The sequence below is a fragment of the Mustela erminea genome, chromosome 20 (genome assembly GCF_009829155.1).
Source record: "Mustela erminea isolate mMusErm1 chromosome 20, mMusErm1.Pri, whole genome shotgun sequence".
Classification (NCBI taxonomy): Eukaryota; Metazoa; Chordata; class Mammalia; order Carnivora; family Mustelidae; genus Mustela; species Mustela erminea.
This window is the reverse complement of record NC_045633.1, coordinates 34,856,960-34,879,166: the sequence shown is the minus strand read 5'-3', so window position 1 is coordinate 34,879,166 and position 22,207 is coordinate 34,856,960. Positions and strand designations below refer to the sequence as shown.

Genomic DNA, 22,207 nt, shown 5'->3' with positions numbered 1-22,207 from the left:
TCGTCCCCGAGGCCCGGCTCAATGCCACCTCCTCCAGGAAGCCTTCCTAAACCCCAGGAACAACCGCTGCCACCGTCCCCGTGGCTGAGCACTTCAACGTCACTGCCAGCCCGGGCTGAATGATGCGCCAACGTCTCGCTCAAGCGTCAGGATGAAGCCCCCAGGACAGCAGGGGGAAACAGTCCTCCACAGCCCGCCGGTCACTGCCCACCATTTACCCAATTGCGATCACCTAAGGACGCAGGTACGCCTTTCCCCATCACAGAGAGGAGCAAGCAGACGCTTGCAGATGGAAAATAAGGCACCCAGAGTCACATGGGTAGTAAGGGGGGGTGGGGCAGGGATTTGAACCCAGGTCTGAGCACCAGGCTGGGCTTCCTTACAGTCTACACGGTCCACGTGCTGCCACCGGCCCAGAGCCCATGTCCGCCGTCCACATGCCCTGGGCACCCGTGTCCGGTTCAGCCCACCTGCCTCCAGACTACGGCACCTGCCGACGTCCCACCTCCCCCAGACCCCAGACCCGAGCTCCCTCTCTGGTTCACCTGGGGACCCCAGGAGCTGGCCTGTGTCAGGAAGCTCCTCTAACTGCCAGCGGGCCACCGGGCTCCCTGGGCTGGGGGGTCTTGTCAGCGGGATGGCCCAGCCCTGTGGTCTGTGGGAAGGTCGCCGGCGAACCCTCTGTCCCCCTGTGTTCCTCTGCAAAGCCTGACTTTCCTCTACTCGGCGGCTGCTGAGTTATGGACCACCTGCATCATGGGGCCTGCCTGCCTGGAGCCAGGCTTGGGACCCAATGGTCCCTTCACCAGAGGTGGGCATCTGGGCGAGTCACTGATGTTCCCTGGGCCTCCATTTCCTCCATCGTATAAAGATCACAGGGCAAAGCCTCATAGCCCAGGTCAGGTGTCAGAACTGAATTCCTTTCCTGCTCGGCAAGTTCATTAACGATTGTGTCTGCCCTCTGCCCCAGGGCAGTGACACATTCAGGCCCCCACAAGGACCCTGCCTTCTGGAAGGAGGGGCTGGGAGCACACAGATGCTCTCTGAGTTTCTGCTCTCGCCCTGCAGGGATGGGGCCTGGGCCTGGGCCAGGCCGCGCAAGGCTTCCCGTCTCTCCATGCACAGGCTCTGGGGTCAAGAACTCAGCAGAGGCAGCGTCAGCCCTGGAGACCCCGGGGCAGCCCAGAGGGCTCCCGAGGCAGTCATGTTGCCCCCACAGGGACAGGGACAGTCTCTGCTCCTTCAGGGTTTTCTGGTCTTTTTTTTTTTTTTTTTTGGGTAATCTCCATGTCCGATACGGGGTTTGAACTCACAACCCCAAGATCAAGGGTCACGTGCTCTAGCGACAGAGCCGGCCAGGCGCCCCTCTCCTTCAGGCCTTAGGAGGGCCGGGACACAGCCCGCGGAGGAAATGGAGGCAGCAGGGGCTTTGGAAGGCGGTCAGGAGAGACAGTTGCCACCTGAGGCTGAGGAAGCCCTCACCCAAGTCCGGGGGTCCTTAGGCAGAAACCCCTCCCTCCGCGATGACGAACCACCCGCCACCAAGCTCACCCACACACGGAGGTCAACCCGGCCCCCGCATCAGGAGCAGAGGGCACGGACCCGGCCCAGCCCCTCCCTCCCGAGCCCCGGCCGGGTGGACACGCGAGTCCCCGTGGCCCGCCGTCCCCCGTCCTCGGCCCGACGTTCCGCGGTGGCCCCCCTCCTCCCACCTGGGGCCGCTGCCCAGAGGAGGTGGCAGAAGAGAATGACGGGGCCTGGCGTCCCACAGTAAGCCGGGGCTCCGGCCTCTGGCCCCCAGCACGGCGGCCGGCCTGCCTCCCACGCCAAGCGGCCCCCCCCCCAGCCAGTGCCTCTTACCAGGCTTCGGGATGAGTCCTTGAAAAGGCCTGGAAGAGAAACGGAGATGGGAGTATCAGCGGGGAGCCTGGGGGCTCTGCAGAAAGGTCTGGGGCCCACCCCACACAGGCTGCCTCAGGATGGCGTCTTAACCAGCTGCCCGGGGACTCGTCGCTCGGCCGGATACAGTGCGGTAGTGTGCTGTGCGGGAGGGGGCCCGGGGCCTCCTGCTGGCTCTGGGACCCCAGGCAAATCCCCTTGTCTCCCCGTCCTCCCCTCTGGAGTGGGCTGACTGCCTCTCCCGGGGCGTGGAGGGCAGGGAGTGGGAGCTGCAGGCCGGTCTGGAAGGAGGTGACAGGAAGGGCACCGCTCTGCTGTGGGGGCTGACGTGCGGTTCCCTGCACCCTGGCTGGCCTGCAGTCACCCTTCTGCACCCCCTGCCCCAACCCGGGACCCAGGATGGCACCGGAGAGCGGAACAAGGCAGGACCAGATCACATGAAAGGCTCGGGGTCCTGCTCCTACGGGTCTGGCCTCCTCATCCTTCCCGAGTACCTGGTGACCGTGAACTTGATCTTGTCCGCCACGGCGAGGATCCTCTCCAGGTTCTGGGAGCCAAAGGTGCAGGGCTTTCGAAACGGGATTCCCGGGGGGAGCCCCTCGATGATCACCGAGCCGGGGTTACTCTTGATCCGCTTGTAGGGGACCTGGACGGGGTACTTGATGCCCAGGGCTTCTCCTGTGGAAGAGAGACAGGGCGTGTGTCGTCAGGAGACAGAGCAGGGCTGGTGTGTAGACGCAGGGGTGCAAACGCGATGGGAAGGCGTGCGTGTGGGGTTGGGGGGGTTAAGTGGGCTGGCGTGTAGCCCCGTGGGAAGGGACGATCAGTGCGGGGCCGGGAGTTAGGGGGCGGGTCGTGCAGGGGTGCCGAGTGTGTCCACGCAGGGCTGAGGAACAGGCAGGCACATGATGCTTCGGCCACGGGGAGGACAGTGGCTCAGGTTCCTTGGTCTCTCCTCCTGGAGGATGGGACCCGTGGGCGTGGCTGGCCCTTCCCTACAACGCCTGACCCTCCGTCAGCACCCCCGGGACCCGCCCCGCCTGAGGACAGACTGTGTTCGGGGTCCCTCCTGGTCAGAGGGAAGGAACTCCCTGCCGTCCGTCCAAAGGGCTCACTGAGAGCGCCATCCCCCGCGTTGGCAGGGGGGATGACATGTCTTCATTATGACACGATGCAGAAATCTCCGCCTGTCTCAGCGTGAGGCGCTGAGCCTTCTCTGGGCAAGAAACTGGTTTTTATCTCAAGGACAACGGGACTGGTAATACCAGACTCTTTTCCCTTTTTGCTCTGGCTCCCAGGAAACTCAGAGCCTCATCTGTCATCTGTACCCACCACTTACAGAATCTCGGTGGTTTCCTAGGACCCCTGACTTCTGGCCATCATTTCAGCCTGTTTTTTCTTTTTTTTTCATTGAGATGTAATTTCCATACCATAAAGCTGACCACTTGAACGTGTATGATCCAGGGGTTTCCAGAGCACACACGAGGTTGTTCAAGTCTCACCACTAGCTAGTTCCAGGACACATTCATCACTCCGGGGAGAAACCCTGCGGCCATCAGCGGTCTCTCCCCGAGCCCTGGCGACTGCTCCTGCTCTGTCTTGATGGATCTGCAGCCCGTTTTTAATTCTTTATCCTGACTGTGCTGCTGACGAGGTCACAGGCGATGGCTAAGAGATCCTTTTTGAGATGAAAAAATAATTGGACATGCAGGAAATTTTATACCCGTGATCCATCAACGGGAGCACCGCTGTCTCCACTTCTACCCTCTCCGCTGGCCCTTGCTACAATGACGGATGGCCTCCGTGTGGCCAAATCGAGTAGACACCCGCCCTTCTCTCGACATAGTTCGGCACAGATGACCACACTCCCCGCCCTGAAGCCCTCTCCTTGGTGTCTATGACCCTGTACTTTCCAGATTTCCACTCTTTCTGGTCACTCTGCTCCTGCCTGGACCTGACCTCTAGACACCAGGGCTCCTTGGCCTTGGTCTGGGTCCTCTTTCTGGCTCCTCTGCCCCCTTGGCCTAAACAGTAGACTGGATCCCCACTTGCCTATGAGTCTTTGCAAGACATGCAAGACGGCACCCATCCTCTCCCCGTCAAGCTTCCCCTCCTTGGTGAGGGCACTGCCCCTTCTCTCCAGCTGACCGTTTGGGTGTCCACCTGTCAGGCCGATGCTCCATCCCTGCCTCTCTCGCTCGTCAGGGTGATAGGTTGCGATCACCCGGTGAGCATGTGGTGTTTCCCTGCCACAGGGATTGGATGAGGAATGGACATGTGACTCAGTGGGGGCCAATGAGAAACAAGGGAGGGGCTCAAGGGAAAAAACCCCTGCTCTCTGGAGAAAGCCTGTGAGACAGCCAGCCCCCTCCTTCCTTCCTCACGGGGTAGGTGGGATAGCACAACCTGCTGTGGCCATTTTGCCACCAAGAGGGAAGCCAGCCTGAGACTGATGTCCACCTGGTGGAAAGACACTAAGGAGATCTCGGAACTGCTGGATCCAGCTGATCCTGAAGGCGGATCTACTGCTGGAATTTCCAGGCTGTGCGCTCTGGCTGATGATACTGCCCAGAGACAGCTGCACCAACATTCCTCCCAACCCACAGGCTCCTTCAGCGTCGCCAACACTCCCCCATGGAGAACTGGACCTATGTCCCCTCCTCTTGACCCCGGGCAGGACTTCGTAATCACCTCCACCAACAGAGGACCGCGGAGGCTCTCAAAGGTGACGGCTCCCACCTGGCTGGCAAATCCAGCCACCTTGGAGTCGCTGGGCTGGGGCTGGGGAGTCCACGTGGGGAGACGGCATGGGAACAGGGACAGAGGCCCGAGCAGCCCGGCTCTTCCCGTGCCAGCTCTTTCCCCGGCCCAGCGGTCCCACGTGAGCGAGGAGCTGTCAAGGTGACCCCAGCTTCAGCCACCTTCCGACTGTGACCCCAGGACAGACTCCAAAGGACAGCCGCCCCAAACCGCTCCCAGACTCCCGACTCACGGACACCACGAGGAAGAATAACAGCCACTGTTCTTTAGGCGGCTCAGTCTGGCCTGGTCTGGGCTGTGGTCCTACGAGCTGAGCCGGCAGCCAACCAACACCCTTGGCTGGGGCAGCCGGAGTGTTTGTTTTTGTTACTTGAGGCCTTATAAAGCACCTGAACCACACGAGCCTGTTTTCTTCAAATCAGACTCAACGGGAGGCCTCGGCCCTCTTCGCCGTCCTGCTCCCCACCAGCTGGGCACCTCCAAGTCGACCTCTGTAGCTTGCCTCCGCTCCATCCACCGTCCTCCGGCACCCCTGCCGGGGCCCGGCCAGCCTGTCGTCACTCCGGCTCCGAGCCGGTCGCCCAGACCTGCCCTCTTGCTCCCGTTCACCTTCCCGTTCACATGGGCAGCCAGGAAGACACTTTACAACTAGAGTGCCTTCCGTCGCTTGAGTCCTCCCAACGAAACACAAAAGCGAGACCATGGTTCCTTCGAAGGGCCTAGGGGACGGGGTCTGTGTCCTGGTAACCCTGTAGACAGGGCCCCGCCCCTCCAGCCCCACGTCCCCACTTCAGCCTCCGGTCCCTTCCTAGGATAAGCCCCAGGGCCTTTGCACGTGCTATTACCTTAGCTGGCCTGCCCTTCCTTCTCCGCGAGATGAACTCCTTACCCACCCTTCAGTTCTTTCTTTAAAGAGCCCTCCCTGGCTCCCTCCCTAATCCAAGTTAGTCTCTCCTGAGCAGCTCTGCTCTTTTCCTGTGAAATCGTGGAACAGGCCCTTGTCGTTATCAGATTCTGTGTGTGGTGACTGAAGGTTTGTCTCACCTCCCTGGCCTACAGGGCCCAAGAGGGCAGGGCCTCTGTTTCCTTCACTGCTGTTTCCCAGTACACAGTAGGTGCACAAGAAACATCCGTGCGTGAGTCCCTGGTTTTCCCAGAAGTGACCACGGCCCCGAGCGGGAAGTTCCCGCCTCTCCTCCCACAGTGGGCGGGCGGGCGGGCTGCCCTCCCCCCCTGCCCGGGCACCCCGGGGCTCACCGTATTTCTTATTGAACAGATCTTGGACTTGCTCCCTCAGCGTGTTGGCGATGTCGATGCGTGAGAGTCGAGCGTCATAATTCTCTGCAAAGGGAGAACCGGTTATGCCGGGGCTGTTAAATTCAAAGGCACTTGGGGACTTCTAAGGAATGTGATTTTCTAAGGGTGGGGAGGTCCCTCTCGGGCAATTATCAGACCCTCGGAGCGGGCCCCTCAGAGTCCCTCAGAAGGACCGTCTAGACGGAGACGTGTTTTTCCAGAAGGACGCACACAGTTGTGCCAACAGCCGTGAGTGGGGAAATGAAATTAATTGTCGGCCTTTGAAAACCCCCAAAGCAGTAAATAAGCCTGGGAGATCAGAGGCCCCACGAGTGGGGCGCAGGTTCTGGGGCTCGGCGGGGCCGGTGAGGAGGGCCACCCCAGGCCACTCCCCCAGCCGGGGGGGCGTTGTCTAAGGAGCCCACGTGCCCGCCATGCCAAGGGGGCCCCAGAAGGGCCCCTGACCTCGAGAGGCTGCAGCCCGGCACTGCCTGGGGACCCAGAAAGGGGAAGGAAGAAGGGAGGGTCCCCAAGGCGGCTAGGGTGGGCGGGTGCGGTGAGGACCCCCGGTCTGCTGGGAGGCTATGAGGAGCCGCCGGTGGGCTGGAAGCCAGGGGGTCCCTCATGGCAGCCACGTCCAGCTGCCAGGGAGGCAACAGAGAGAGCGCCAGGGCAGGGAGCAGCCACCCCTCCGGGATCTGGGTACCGTCTCTGGGGTACCCAGCCACCCTCTGGGGGATCTGGTACCCCCGCTCTCTGGGCTGGCCCTTCCTGTCGCTGGTCCCGCGGACCTCTCTCCCCGTCCTCAGAGCCCCAGGGACCAGCCGGGGGCCACTGGGGAACGACCTGGCCTTGGGGATGCGTGGCCACCCCCTGGAGCTGCCCCCCCCAGCACGTGGACCTCCTGCTTCTGTGTCTCCTGCCTGCCCACGCGCCTGCACCGCCGCAAGCTTCTACTTCCACCTTCTCCTGCCTCTCGGCCCTTCTTGGCCCGCGATGTTCTCCTCCACAGAGCCCCCTGCCCCTCGGGGCCCTCGCCCGTCTTTGGCTTCGGGCATCCAGGAGATGCTGACGGCCCGACACAGAGCGGGCCAGACGGACAGTGGGCCAAGTCCTGCGCCCTGCTGCCCCCCCCCACACCCTCCTGGAGCCTCTTCCTCCTGCCCCACCTGCCAGCCGGCCTCACTCAGTCCCCCGGGCCTCCGCGTCAGGGGCCAGCCCCTCCCCCGACCCCCAGTCTGGCCCTCCAAACCCAAGCCAGGTCGAGGTCACGGCGCTGGGGCAGCGGACCCCATCCTGAGCTGCAACCTTACCTTGAAAACCCTGTCTCTTCAGGCTCTCGTCCACAAGAGGGTCCCCGGAATCCCTCTCTGGGGGGCGGGGGGAGGAGGAGAGAACCCAGGGTGAGCAGCCAGCTCCTGGGCCCCCCGGAGGGAGGTGGTGTCTGTGGGTGGGGAAACCCGACAGGGAGGGCGGCGGCGGGGGGCGCCGGGGGGCGGGACTAGGCTAGAGGATGAGGGATGGGGCAGAGCTGGGACCCCTCCCACAGCCGGCTGGCGCCTCGGCCCGTGACCCTGCCCGGGGTACCTTGGCTGTCCGTGATGGGCTCTTTGACTCCCTCGGTGAGCAGCTCGGGCCTGGAAAACACCACGAAGGGACAATCGCTCAGGTCCCTCCGGGCCTCCCTGTACAGGCCCTCCCAGCTCTGGGGTCCCCCCCATCGCTTCCCCCTCCACCTGAGCCCCCACACCTGTCCTGAGACTGCGGGGCTCTGAGGATCGCGCCCAGAGGGACGGCGGCCCGACCCAGACCCCGGGGACGCTGCCCACGGTGTGAAGCAGAGAAGCAGCCGGGGCTGAGCATGGGGCGAGATCTCGGAGGGGCAGGCAAGGTCCGGGCTTTCTGGGGGACACCTCAGAGCTGCCGTGTCACTCGGGAGTCGGGGCCTTGGGGACCAGCCCCGGCTTTCCGCTCACATCTGTATCTCGAGACCGCACAAAGCCCTTCCCAGATGTCTGGTGCCCTCTTGACATGCCGGAGGCGTGAACTGTTTCCATCGCCGCATTTACCGGGGGAGGACACAGGCGTTGAAGAGATAAGCGAGTGCCCAAGGCCACGCGGCAGGGAGGGGCAGGGCTCCCTCAAGGCCTGCTCCGCTCCTGACTCGCGCGGGGGACGGTGGGGGTGCCAGTCTCCACTTTCCGGGCCTCAGTTTCCCCACAAGGAGAAGGGGGAGAAGGAGTGTGGGTGCGTGGAGGGTTCTACGCGCAGACGAGGCCTTTTCCAGCTCCTGAGGCCGGGCTCCAGGCCGGGGCTGTGCCTCCTCCTCCTCCCTCGGGCCTGTGAGCCCAGCTCTGGGCAGATACCCAGGTGCCAGGTGCCCGCTGCCAGGAGAGGCCCCAAGTCTTCATCCACTGGCCCCCTGGCCTGGGGGGGGGCAGGTGATGCCCTCAGAGTCCGGCCTTTGGTTTCCTTTCTAGGCCTGGTCTCCTCTGTGCCACTGCTTGGCTATCCCCATGATGGGGAGCTCATTACCTGTCCAACAGCCTCACCCACAGACCCTAGTCCAGCACGTCTATCCCGCGACACCCTTCGGGAGATCTGAAGGAGTGGTTCCACTACGTGTCCCACCCCACTGTCCCCTGTCCGCCTTCCCCTGGCTTGCGTGGCCTCCCCAATGCCCTCAGCCTGCCACAGATTCCAGACCATGCCTCCCTCTCTCAGAGCGGACAGGCCTACCCTAGCTCGACAAGTCTACAGGGAAAACAGGGCACTTAGAGTCAGTACTATATGGTACTATATAATAAAGAGTTTCGTCCTTGTCCCTGTGTCCTGGGACATAACCTCTCCCCTTTGGTATTTCTCGAGGGGCAGGAATATCCGAGTTCTTATTCCTGGGGGGACCCTGAGATTACAGCTAAGTTTATGCTAATGAGGTGACTCGGGATTCTGGAACCCAGACCCGGCGATCAGAGGATGGGGGCTTTAGGTCACCTGATGTCTGCCCACCCTCCTGATTTCTGGGGTGGGGAGGGGGCCGCAGACGGAGCTCAGTCACACAGCCAACGACCCAAGCAAGCGCGAATCCCAATAAAGACCGTGGGCTCGGAAGCTCGGTGCTCGAGGGTGACATGTCCTGATACCGTGGGGACCTTGACTTTCACGTCTCTGTCTGGCTGTCTTGATTACAGAATCCTTGACATAAAACTGTAACGGTAATACAGCGCTTTCCTGAGTTCTGTGAAGTGTTTTAGTTGATTACTGAGCCCCGGGAAGGATTCTGAGACCGCTGCTCAGAAGCGTGGGCGGCCCAGGGAACCGTGAACTGGCAGCAGGAGCCTGCTAACACCCGGTGGTCGTTACCGGAACGCGCGGCAGCACCGCACGAGCCAGAACCTTCCACCACGACTTCCCTGGGTAGCCGTCCCCATCGGTGTGAATCCACGCGTGATTTTCAACTTCCAAAGGGTTTCTTATCTTCGGAGAACTGAATGAAAGCAAGGGCCCCTCTCCCCAGGAGGCACAGAAGCTATGAACTTGGCACACAGATTCAAGGACTGCGGTAAAGAACACTTTTCGACCGGAGGTTTAGAAGGTTTAAATTGACTTTGTGCCACCCGTAACTGGTCGCGGTTGTCTGGGATATTGTTTAGAAGGACGAGGAACTCAGAAAAGAGTGACCATTAGGGGCGCCTGGGTGGCTCAGTGGGTTAAGCCTCTGCCTTTGGCTCAGGTCATGATCTCAGGGTCCTGGGATCGAGTCCCGCATCGGGCTCTCTGCTCAGCGGGGAGCCTGCTTCCTCCTCTCTCTCTCTCTCCCTGCCTCTCTGCCTGCTTGTGATCTCTCTCTATCAAATAAATAAAGAAAATACTAAAAAAAAATAAATAAAAAAAGAAAGAAAGAGTGACTATCAGGGAGTGATGTCTCCCGTAGGTGTTACTCACACACAGGAACACGCAGCCGACCGTTCAACACGGGTCGGAACTGCGCGGGCCAACAAACAGGTATGGTTTCCTCGAAACAGGACTGTAAATGCCTTTTCTTTTCTTTATAGGTTCTTTTCACGTTTCCTTTTTCCTAGTTTCCTTTATTGTAATAATACACCACGTTTACATACGTAACATATAAAAGACACGTCAATCGACTGTGTTATCGGTAAGGCTTTGGGGCAACAGTAGGTTATCAGGAGTTAAGAGGTTTTTTTCCTTCTTTAAAGATTGATTTATTTATTTTAGAGAGAAGGGAAGGGGCAGAGGGAGAGAAGGAATCTCAAGCAGACCCACCGTCAAGTGTGTAGCCCGACGTGGGGCTCAATCCCAGGACCCCGAGATCATGACCTGAGCCAAAGGCAGATGCTCAACCCACTGAGCCCCCCAGGAGCCCCTAGTCTGCTTACAGTGGACACACAATGTTATGTTCGTTTCAGTTCTAAGTGGCAAGGTTTGTGGGGAGTCAGAAGTTATATGTGAATTTTCAACTACAAAGGGGTGTGGGGGGCGGGCAGCACTCTTAACCCCCATATGGTTCTAGGGTAGATTTTAATTTATTTGTTTGATAGAGAGAGACACAGCAAGAGAGGGAACACAGGCAGGGGGAGAGGGAGAGGGAGAAGCCGGCTTCCTGCTGAGCAGGGAGCCTGATGCGGGGCTCGATCCCAGGACTCTGGGATCATGACCTGAGCCGAAGGCCCGATGCTTAACGACTGAACCACCCAGGCACCCCGGGTCAATTCTATACTTTTACAGGCTGAACTGTGTCTCCTCCAAATTTCGTACGTCAAAGTCCTGACCTCCCAGGACCTCGGAATGTGCCTGTATCTGGAGATGGGGTCTTTAAACAGGTGGTTAAAATTCAATGAGGCCAACAGAGGTGCCCTCATTCCGGGCCGGGTGCCCTTCTAAGAAGAGATTAGGTCCCATGGAAAGAGACACCAGGGATGTGTGCACACGGAGAAAAGGCCACTTGGGGGGCACAGCGAAGGGGACCCGCGTCGGGAGAGGCCAAACCTGCCAGCACCTGGACCTTGGACTTCCAGCCCCCAGAACAGTAAGAAATACGTTTCCGTCGTGTAAGCCACTCCCATCCGTGACGCCTCGTTACAGAAGCCCCATCAGGCCAGTATGCGCGTGCACATGCGTATCCAGGAGATCGATGCATATCCCCACTGAAATGGAACTCACGTGCCGCAACATTCAGTCTCAAAGTACGCCCATCCCTGGTTTTCTGTACACTCAGGCAGTCGCGGACACAGCTGTGCTTCTACCTGATCCCAGAACACTGACGTCACCCCCGCCCAAAGGCGCCCTTCTCTACAGTAGGATCAGTGACGAGGAGCTCTTTGGTGCCAAATATCCATTTAACGGTATTTTCTGCTGGTTTTTATTTTATTTTTTAATTAAAATTTTTTAAAGATTTTATTTATTTGACAGAGAGAGAGATCACAAGTAGGCAGAGAGGCAGGCAGAGAGAGAGGAGGAAGCAGATTCCCCGCTGAGCAGAGAGCCTGATGTGGGGCTCGATCCCAGGATCCTGGGACCATGACCTGAGCCGAAGGCAGAGGCTTTAACCCACTGAGCCACCCAGGTGCCGCATGGTTTTTATTTTTTTAATTCAATTTCATTTTTCTGCTGGACTTTAAAATGAGAAATAACAAAATACACGAAGGACCCAAATCCCTCAGAATCACCCAGCGAGGCCACCCCCTTCCCCCACCAAACACCGCACCCAGCAAAAGCTCATCGCGTTCTCCTATGTGAGCCCTCGTCCTTGTCTGGCTTTCCCGGAGGCTGGAGTCGGTGAAACTTACTCCTTAAAACGGATCTATTTTTAAAGACATGAGCTCCTCATCCAGGCAACCACACGAACGAATCTCAAAAGCTAAGTGAGAGAAGCCAACTCAAAAGGCAGCAGCCGAATCATGGCACCTGTAGAACGTTCTGAAAAAGGCAAAGCGACGGCAGAAGAGAGATCGGCGGTCGCCAAGGTACACAAGGGAAGGTTTTGGGGGGACAGGGCTGTCCGGTCTCTTTTCTTCTTTTTTAAATTAAATTAGATTTTTATTGATTTATTTTTGATCATGTTATGTTAGTCACCATACGGTACATCATGAGACCAGCCCGTATCTTCAGGGCGGTGGCGGTTATAGGACGCATGAGCTCACCGACGTTCAAACAGGTATGTGTGCACCTAAAACCCGATGTTAGGGAAAAAAAAAGCCGTCTCGATGGGATACTTCGAGCGTGCCAGGCCCTTCACTGAGCCGTGACCCCACTATCACTCTGGGACATGCTACGGTGCTTCCCGGTTAACAGCCCCTGAGAGCAAGCTGCCCAAGGTCACGGGGAAGAGCGGGAGGTTCGGACTCGGACCCAGGAGGTGGCCTCTCAAGTCCGCCAGAGAGTCACCGAGCTGACCCTCCTCCGTTTCTAAGTATAAAGCGGTGTGAACAATGCTCGTGAGCACAGGAGAGGGAAGCTGTGTCTTCACTGACCGATGAGAGAAAGGTCAGTCCATGAGGCTATGCGTGAGCTTGGCTCCTGCCGCCAAGCCGCCCGAGAGCTCCTGATTCTTGGTCTGGAGGACAGATGAGGCAGGTGGCCCCCGTGTGGCACGTCCTCCCTGAATCTGGATGTTCAGGACATTCCGCTCCCAACGTCCTGTCCCCGCCCCAGCCTCTCCCCTGAGCGGGGGGTGAGGAGGTGAGTCCCATTATCCACCTGCCATCCCCTGCCACCCCCGGAAGGCCCCGAGCTCCGCGGGCACAACAGACATCTGACCCCACTCGGGATCACGGCCTTCTCCTGCAACCCCCATCTCAGAGAATGGCATCACTGCCGCCCCGGGTGCTCAGCCTCGACCCCGAGCCATTCGGACCCCCCCTTTCTTGCACACCCCATATCCGATGCATCAGCGCATCCTGACAGCCCATCTTCCGAACACGGCCTGAAAGTGACTTCTCACCGAGCCGCCAGCCTATCCCTGGGGCCAGCGCAAAGCCTCCTCCTTGGTCCTTGCTTCCGCCCTGCCCACAACCCCAAGGTGCCCTTCTATCTCACAGCAAGAGAAAAAAAAAAATAAAAAAAAATAAGACCAGATCATGTCATAGTCTCTTTGGAATCTTTCAGTGAGTTCTCATTAAATGGAAAATAAAATCCAAACTCCTTCAGCCAGGCCGAGACCCTCCGTGATCGTAACCCTGCTCCCTCCTGGGCTTTACCACCCTTGCCTCACTCACTGTGCACAGCCATACCAGTGTATCACGGGTCTTCAAACACGCAACCATGCCCTGCCCCAGGGCCTTTGAACCTGCTCTTCCTGCTGCCTAAATGCTCTCTCACCAGATATCGGCATGCCTCGCAACCTTAGATAGGTTCCTCCTGCCCCTCTGCCCCCAGACCCCAGGTTCTAGCATTTATCTCTCCCTGACATTATATGATAGTCTTAGCCCACAAAACGGGCCAACTCAAGACGTGCATTATTTGAGTCTTCTGGAGCACCCTCGTTTCCTCCTGGTGCAAACCAGGGCCTCGAGGGACAGCACTCTGCCCCACGCCCCATCACCCGCCATGAAGGTATGCCACGAATCTCCCAATTTGGGGGCCATCGCCGTCAGCAGCACCCCGGTGCCCCCGGCCCTGGATACCCACACACGCCCAGAGAACGTGCAGAACGGTCCAGGAGAGGTAGCTGGCTGGCAGATACCCATTCCACGTGGAGACACACGAGCAGGTTGCTTTGGGTCTGGCAGGCCCGGGCAGGGTCCGGGCAACCTCCCGCTGGCCCAAGTGGGGCCAGACCCTCCCTAACACCCCACTGTTCCGAAACACGGTAAGAGCCTGCCCCGATGTGAAGACCAAGACGGCGCTCTGGCGCTCCCCCCACCCCCGGCACTGGACCCGCCCCCCCACCGTGGACACGGCCGGGCCTCACCTCTTGATGACGAACTGGATGCTGTTGCTCGCCTCCAGGATCTTCCGGAGCTTGGCGATCCCGAAGCAGTTGGGCCTGCGGAGGGAGATGCCTTCAGGCAGCCCCACCACAAACAGCTCCTCTGGGTACATCAGGAACTTGGAGTAGGGCACCTTGACGGGCTCCGAGATGCCAATGGCCTTGGCTGCGGAGACACGGCTGCTGTAGGGCCATCTGGACTACGGGGACCACGAGCCCCGGCTCCAGCCTCCCGCGTCTGCGGGGGTGGGGGTGGGGAAGCAGGTGGCAGGGCTCCCTCGAGAGTCAGTGCTGAGTTGACCACCCCCCAAACCCTGAGAGGTGGGTACCGTGACCCCAGCCTGCGGGCAAGAGACCGGGAGTTCAGAGGGCATGGGACACAAGGACGCAGGGGTTTCGTGAGACGGGAGAACGTGCGTGAAGCCTCCGGCCAGTGCCCAGCAAACCACTGGGGCCTAATAAAAGAACAGCCTCCCCTGCCTGCCCCACCCCCATCCTCGTTCCCGGACTCTCGAGTGGGAAAGGTCTTGCTGGGTAGGTGTCCTCCTGAGGACCCCGAAGGAGAGTGTCTGTGAGGACGGAGGGGCAGCTACGGCAGTGGACAGAACAGGTTCTCCACCCCGAGGCCAAGGCCAACCGGGAGCGCGCAGGTGGCAAAGGCCAGGGGCCGCGTGGCAGGAGGAATGGTTTCCCCGGGAGTCCCCATCCTCTTCCCGGTGCGTCCTGGCCCCTCCGTTTCCTCCCTGCCTCGTCCCAGGGCAGGGAGCAGGAGGGACCCAAAGTCCCTCGGCACACGGGGCCGCTGCAGGGAGGGTGCGCTGCCCGGGGCCCCGGCCAGCTCCTGGCTCACCGTATCGCGTGTTGAAAAGCAGTTCCACCTGCTTCCGTAAGGGCCGGATCACGTCTCCGTGGCTGTCTGGAAGGCAAAAGGCAGCCTGCTGGGCCTCCCCAGGGGCAGCGGGACCCCGCTTCGCAGCTCATGTCCCAGCTCTGCCGGCACCAAGAATGACCCTGCATTGGGACCTTGGAATGCGGGAAGGCCGGGGCCGTGGTGATAGCAGGAAAGTTACTTCCTCAGAAACGGCACCCCCGGACGGGTCCACGATTTCTGAACTCAACTGTCTGCTTCTAAAGCCAGGTCTACGGTGTAAAGATGTGGAAGATTCTGCTGCCTAAGCAGAACCACACATCTTTCGAAGCGTGTAAGTCATTCTAGACCGGCTCAGGGAGTGACTCGGCTAGTGGGTGAACGGCACGCCGGCACAGAGTACGCTGCCACCAGGTGGCGGTGGGACGTTTCAACCTCCCCCACACGGAGGTCGGGCTGGGGTTTAGGGAAAGGACCTTCTCTCCTTGCACACCCACTCCCATTCCGTCCCAGGGGCAGGTACTCCCAAGAGGAAAGAGACCCATCCCCGCTTTGATCTCTCCTCCTGCACAACTCTCGCTCAGCGGGAAGGGAAGGAGCGCTGTTCCTGAGAATGAGCAGGGCTGTTGGACACAAAGCCAATTTTGCGCTTCCCGGCCTCAATGCAACTTGCTCGGACTCCAGACTTAAAACCTTTGTGAAGCGGGTGCGTGTCTAAAAATAAAGATGGAAAATGCTCTGTATTTCCCTTAACCAGAACGAGCTGCGTGTGCCTCTGACCAGGTGTGTCTCCTCGTTCTAGAACACGGGTCTGTCAGCCTCCTCCCACTCCGGGCAGCCCACAGGACGCCCACCTCCTAACGGGGGGCTGGGGAGTGATGGCGTGGACAGAACCAGAAACACCAGGGAGAGGAAGAGTTTGGGGGGGAGGGCAGATGGGGTGATGGGATGGAAGGAAATGGACAGCGCCTCACCCTCCACAGGCCGCTCCTCGGGCCGCGGGTCCTCGCTGGGGCCTTTCTCTGAAAGAGAACAGAGGATGCCAGGAGGCCACGGGCACGGTCTCCCTGTGCCGCAAAGGTCAGGCCGAACCGTGGGGTGCAGCAGGCTGACTCTGGGGCAGAGCACAGCGGCCCCCCCGGATGGGGTCAGGGACCTTGATGCTGTACGGGCACCCCCACCCCTGTCTTCACACAAAGAGGCCAAGTTCAGAGCCACGTGTCCAAGCACGTTCGGTTCATACCCTCTGGAGACCAGACCCGTGTCGGTCGGTGCTTCTTTCCGCGTGCAAGGCTCTGCCCTCAACACGAGGACATGCAGGGACAAGGCAAAGCCCTATTCTCCTGCTGTGACACCAGATCGGACCCGACGGCCAGTCAGCAGGGATGCCGCGAAGACAGACGGTTCGATAAGGGGAGAGCAATTGGGCGCAGGGGCACGGAGCTACCCCAGGTCAGGTCAGGGCGTCCGCGGGGCTCTCTGATGCGATGGCACGGACTTTCGCCTGAGCTCAGAGCAACAGACCCATCCTTGTCCCCAGACAGCCAGGACGTGGCACGTCAACAAGGGGAGTACTGAAGTTATATGGGGGTGGGGACCTGTGCTGGCCTGTTGTTGGGGGAACGGAAGGAAGGCTTCCTGGAGGAGGTGAGCACCTGGGCTGGAGATGAGGGTCTAGAAAAGCAGTGGGGGAGAGGGACGCAGGCAGGGAGGGAGGCGTAACGTGGGGGGCCGTGGCAACAGCCACGCTACACGGCCTCCCTCCGCAGCAGCCCTTTATGGCCAGGGCTGGGCCCAGGAAGGCCTCGAGGGCTGGTCAGCACTTGAAACCACCGGGAGGGGCTCTAACCGGGGAAGCTCGCTGCCACTGTGTCTAAGCGCCTCCGAGGGCCTGTTTCAGCCCAGGACGGGCAGGCGAGCTAGAGGGCGGCGGGTCAGGCAGAGCCCAGGTCTGCCAGACTCCCGGCCGCCGGCCCGCACCCATGTGCTCTCCTGCCACCTCCTGGAGGGCGCACGTGGGGACAAGGGAGACGAGGCACGGTCCCCTGTCCCAGGCGGGATGGTGAGCCGTAAGGAAAGGCGCTGATCCCGGGTGAGCTGCTGGGAGTCCATAATCGTTCGGGACAGAGGGAAAAATGAGCCTGTACCTGGGATCCCCAGACAAGCCTGAGGCTTGGGGCACAACGCAGAAGGCGCTGGAAGGTTCTGGAGGGCAGGAGAGGACCCGCCCCCTCCATTCCCCTGGAATCCAGGTATCCTCAGCCCCACGAAGGAGGGGCTTCTGTAGGGCTGGGGCCACGCCTGAGTGGGGGGCTGTGACCCATGTGCTTTGGGGTCCCAAATTCCAAACGTGGGGAACCTGCCAGATTTCTCCACCCAGACGCGGGGGCTGGGTTATTCACCGGCTCGCCACGCCCCCCATTTTCCACTGTTGCGTAAGTGGCGACACCCTCCAGACACGACCGAGGGCACGCCAAGGACCCCTGTGCTCTAGAGATGCCCCCGGCCTCTGGGAAGGGAGGGAGGGACAATGTGTGCCCAACCGTAGCCACATGCATCCACACACGTGCAGAAAAAGGACATGGGAAGGCCAAAGGACGCGAAACGGGCAGCGGCTCCAGGAGGGGGCGGGGAGCGCCTCCTGGCTGGGTCGCCGGGCCCTGCATCATTTATTTTATAATGCACACGTGTCAGCAGAAAAAGCACACGCACACACACACCCCGTTCTAATCCACGGTGGTTCAGCATCTTCCTACTCCGTCGGTTTCGAGTGCGGTGCTGGGAAAGGCACCTCAGTCGGGCCGTCAGCAAACCTGAGCTCCAGCCCAAGGCTGGGTGCCACTGGGGAGGTGGACGGGCCAGACAGGACCTCAGGTTCCCACTCTCTGTCACGCCAAAGAGGAGAAGCCATTCCCGTAGGTCTGCTGGTCTGTGGCCACCCAGCCCCCTGCGATCCGGACGGAGACGGACACACGTGATCCTCTCTAAGGGGCACTGCGACCTGGGCGGCCAGGCCCCTCTGTCAGCTCATCCCGAGCCTCGGGTCACCCCACTGCTCCACAGACTGTCATCAAGTCCGGTCCCGTCCAGCCCAACGAGAACAGTCTTTCTTCATGACCACGGTATCAGAAGTCCATCCTGACCCACGGAGCAGACGAAGAGACACGCCCCTTCACCTCCCAGAGCGACGGTTCCAGCACTTTCTTCCGTCTTCCTGTGCTTTCCACAGCTGTCAACAGAACAGCCCAGCGCCTTCACCGGCTCCCCACTCGCTGCCGATTTTGGGGGGCTGCCGGCAGTCTGTCGGGGGGATGCCACCAACAGGTCCCCGTCCTTTGTTACCAGTGACATGGTTGCAAACTCCTCCGTGCAGAAGACACTGTCCGGGTTTCAGGTCATTTCCAAGGACCGGACCCTGGGGACTCCCGGGGGTGCTCGTTCTGACCCCTCGTCATGTTGACCCATTTCTGGAAAAAGCAACTGGGCACACTGCCTCCTCACCAGCACCAGGAGGGCATCACTTTCCCAACACGCAGCGCAGAGGTCCCGCCCCATTCAGGGGTGCAGAAGAGGTGTTCCCTTCCCGTTCCCGAGGCTGTGCATCGTCACGAGGCCCGCGGTCTCTTCTGCACGCGACTGTCCATCCGTGTTGCCGCGGACACCGGGTTGCCCCACTCGGGTCCCCTTCTGCGGCGACTCCCGGCCCACAACCGATGGAGGATATCCCAGGTCAACTCCGAACAACGCCAAGGGCCCGTTCTGGCCGCGGAGCTTCCCACGGGGTCGGCAGAGGCTGTCGGTGGGGCCGGGACATGCCTCCGCCTCCCTCTCGGCCCCCCACGCACCCACCCTCTATTACGTAGATGCTGAGCCTAAGGGCAGCCCCTGGGAACCCCCCCACCTGTTAAACGCCAGCTCCGAGCCTGTTCCCTGGGGAGCTCTACCTATACGACGCGTGTCCTCGGGCTGTGAATTCTTCCTGCGGGTTCCAGGCCAGCGTTCTGGTCTCTGAAGGCCACGGTAACGTTATTCTTGGGTGCACTGCCTGTCCTCTCCCGAGGCACCTGCCAGGGCAGAATCTTGCCGCCTGAACTGCCTTCCCCCGACTGACTGATCCATAAAACAGGAAGGACCGAGTCCCCTCCAGGGACACCGTGGGAAAGCTCCCCAGAGGAGGCTGGGGTCCCCGTGGTCCCCGCTTCTCCAGCTGGCCTGCGATCGGCCCCAGATCCTGGGGTCTCACGAGCTGACGATGAATGAGTCTCTTCTCGTGGTTTGGCCGTCCGTGTGGACACTGAATCCAGAACCAAACCCGGAACGGGCACGGGCTCTGCCCGTCTGCAGATTGGACAGACCCTCCTCCGGAAGTCGGTTTTCCACGGTCGTTGGCTCAGACTCTGTCCCCCGCGACCTCTCCGGTGCTGTAGGTGGGGGACCACAGCCCGCGGACCCCCACACGTCGCCTCACTGGGCGGGACTCCCGGGTCCTCTTCCTGCTCTTGTTTCCGGAACATTCCCCCAACAGACGGGAGCAGACGAGGAGCAGAGACGTTCTGCTTTCACTCCGCCGCCAGCAAACACGGAGCCACTGGGCTGGGCCGGCAGAAAACCTTCCATTTTCCCAGTCGTGAGTCTATTTTTGGTGTGTGTGTTGCGGGGGGTATGGATTTCTCAAGTGCAGCAAAGCACGCAGAAGACTATCGTAATAAACACCCAGGAGCCCACCGGCCGGAAGGAGTGTGTTATTAGCGTCTGGTCATTTCTGCATCCGATTTTTTTTTTTTTTTTGGGCACCTGATTTTTTAATGAAACATGCAACAATACTGTTTTGATGTTTCCAAACTTCCATCAATGCAGTCATTCCTGCCTTTCCGCAGGTGCGTTTCACGCTGAACGCCCTGTTTCTGAGACCTCTTGGCCCTGTTTGTTTAATTTTACTGTTTCCAGAATAATCTCTTCGCCCACGTGGGGCTCTAACGCATGGCCCCGAGATCAGGAGTCCCACGCTCCATGAACCGAGCCAGCCAGGCGCCCCTGCGCCGGTCATTTAAACGCCGCCTGCTGTATGCTTCTGAATGCTATCCCCGGGCACCTCCGTCTTCAGCTCCCAATCGGGCCCACGCCGGATATCGCGCACACGGGAAACAAACAGAAGCCAGTCCAGTCCCCTTCTTTGAGTTTCGTGGCCTGGCCCTGCCGGCATCCTGTATTTACAAAGCTTTCCAAGTTTTAATTATTCGAATACTAACGTCATTTTCTAGCCTCTCTGTGAACCTTGTGTCCCTTACGTCACATAGCATCCGTCTTCAGGATAACCAACTTTTAAGAAATATCACCTAGGGGCGTCCGAGCGGCTCGGTCAATTGTGTGCCCAACTTTTTGATTTTCGGTTCAGATCAAGATCTCAGGATCGAGCCCCACGTCGGGCTCTGCGCTCAGCATGGCGTCTGCTCGAGATTCTCTTTCTCCCTCTGCCCCTCCCTACATGGTGGTTCACACTCTCTCTCAAATAATCTAATTTTTTTTTTAAAAGATTTTACTTATTTGTTTGATAGAGAGAGAGGGAACACAAGCAGAGGGAGTGGGAGAGGGAGAAGCAGAATTCTCGCTGAGCAGGGAGCCCGACATCGGGCTCAATCCCAGGATCCTGACGGAGCCACCCAGGTGCTGCTCAAAGAAATAATCTTAAAAAAAAAAAAGACCTTTACCTATAATTCTTTTATTATCCATGATAAATACAGAACATCTGTTGACAATGGCTGGAGATGGGAGCTGGGCACCTGAAAGCTACTGGTTTCAATTCTACGTGTTTTTGAACATTTCCAAAATGAATTTAAAAACACAAGACCTAGAGAAGCCCACACCTCCCCTGCCGCTATCTACCTGCTGGGCCAGTCCTCTTGGCTAGGATACTGCAATAGTCTGTTCCTGTCTTTGTCCTCTGTCCCCTGCGGTTTATCCTGAACCCCATGATCTGAGTAAACATGGTTAAAATGTCACTCATTAGCTCCAACCACCATCCACCCCGTGAGGAGGCTTCTGTCTCCACGGAGTCATGCTCCCATTCTTTCCTTTGACGTACTTGCCCTGCATAACCCACACCATCACCTACCTGCCTCCCCAACCTCGCTTTCCCCACCTCACTCTGCGCTATCCACCCCGGCCACCTTGCTTCTCTTCGGACATGCCGGGCACAACTGACCACAGGGCCTTTGCATACGCTATTCCTGCCACCTGCAAAGCTCTTTCCTGACATCCAATGGCTCCCACCACCTTCAGGTCTTTGCTCCAAAGTCACTTTCTCAGTGAGGTCCTCTCTGACCCCCTAAGTCCTATAATAACAACTGTACCCCTGGCCCTCACGCCTCCCCCTTCTGGCTTTGTGCCCCCACTGCACTTACCACCCTGACTTTCTCTTTCACCTCTTGATTTGCTTACTCTGTCTCCCTGCACTAGAAGCACATGGACCTTGGTTGTCTGGTATACTGCTCTGGCCCCGGCACCTCAGACAGGACCTCCTGGAACACAGTAGGTGCTCAGTAAACAGTCACTGAATAATAGAACGAGTTAATTCACATGGGGATTCCTGGGCAAGATGCAGAAGCCAGACTTTATATAAACCAAGCCGACTGCAAGTTTCCAGAGAGGAACCCAGCCTGCACGGGGAGTCAGGCACACACTGGGTTTTCCCTGGGGGTGTCCTGGCCAACCCCGTCTCCCTGTGACGCCCCCGGGAGGTGGGCCCCCAGCCCATTTCTTACCAGTCAGCATCTCCATCCCATAACCAGAATCTTCTGAGGGCAGATGCCCAGGCATTGAGTCTGTCATCTCCTCAGAGGTGGGCGAAGGGTCTGGAGACAAAAATGACACCAGCATCTTCTGCCTGTCCCACCCCGTCATGGTCCCTTGGGGACCCCCAGCCCCACGTGCCCGCGAAGGGGGACCCTTCAGCAAGCCGTGCCCCTGGAACTCTGGGAGGGCAGCTTTAGTGACCAGCTGTGTCAGAGGCCTGGCGGGGGCCCGAGGGGGTGTGGGACCCCACACTGAGCCTCCGGGGACCACGTCCACCCTGTTTTTCACAGACGTGGACACTGAGGCTCCCGGGCCTTCAAGTCTGACCCTCCTATTCCCATACCTCTTCTCCTCCCCCTGCCTTCTAAATCCCAGGGGAGCCAGGCCTGAGAGGGCAGGCTGTGCGTGTAGGGGGCACCTTTAAGAAGGCTGGAGCCAAGAGACGGGACCATCAGCACAGAGGGGAGACCCAGCTACGGAGAGGGCATGCCGGACCCCACCGCTCTCGGGACTGACTAGAGACCCTTTCTTCACCCCGGGGAGACAGAGGTGATAGCCCAGGAGGGGACATGTGGTTCCGGTCAGCCCGGGGGCGGGAGGTGCTTGGTTCCTGGAGGTCCATGCAGGGCACCCTTCAGACACCG

At 59.5% G+C, this 22,207-nt stretch overlaps 1 protein-coding gene across 3 annotated transcripts in view; it reads right to left on the bottom strand.

Moving 5' to 3' along the window:
• Positions 1–22,207, bottom strand: part of GTF2IRD1 (GTF2I repeat domain containing 1) — a 95,879-nt gene that overhangs the window by 21,684 nt on the left and 51,988 nt on the right. For 2 of the 3 annotated variants that reach the window (XM_032327338.1, XM_032327339.1), the window contains exons 14-22: positions 21,533–21,622; positions 15,746–15,793; positions 14,754–14,819; positions 13,886–14,069; positions 7,543–7,592; positions 7,269–7,325; positions 5,917–6,000; positions 2,394–2,577; positions 1,861–1,889 (exon numbers count right to left, since the gene is read on the bottom strand). In XM_032327338.1, coding sequence (XP_032183229.1) covers positions 1,861–1,889; positions 2,394–2,577; positions 5,917–6,000; positions 7,269–7,325; positions 7,543–7,592; positions 13,886–14,069; positions 14,754–14,819; positions 15,746–15,793; positions 21,533–21,622 — 792 coding nt within the window. The remainder of the gene's footprint in view (positions 1–1,860; positions 1,890–2,393; positions 2,578–5,916; positions 6,001–7,268; positions 7,326–7,542; positions 7,593–13,885; positions 14,070–14,753; positions 14,820–15,745; positions 15,794–21,532; positions 21,623–22,207) is intronic. The other variant, XM_032327337.1, reaches the window with a different exon arrangement.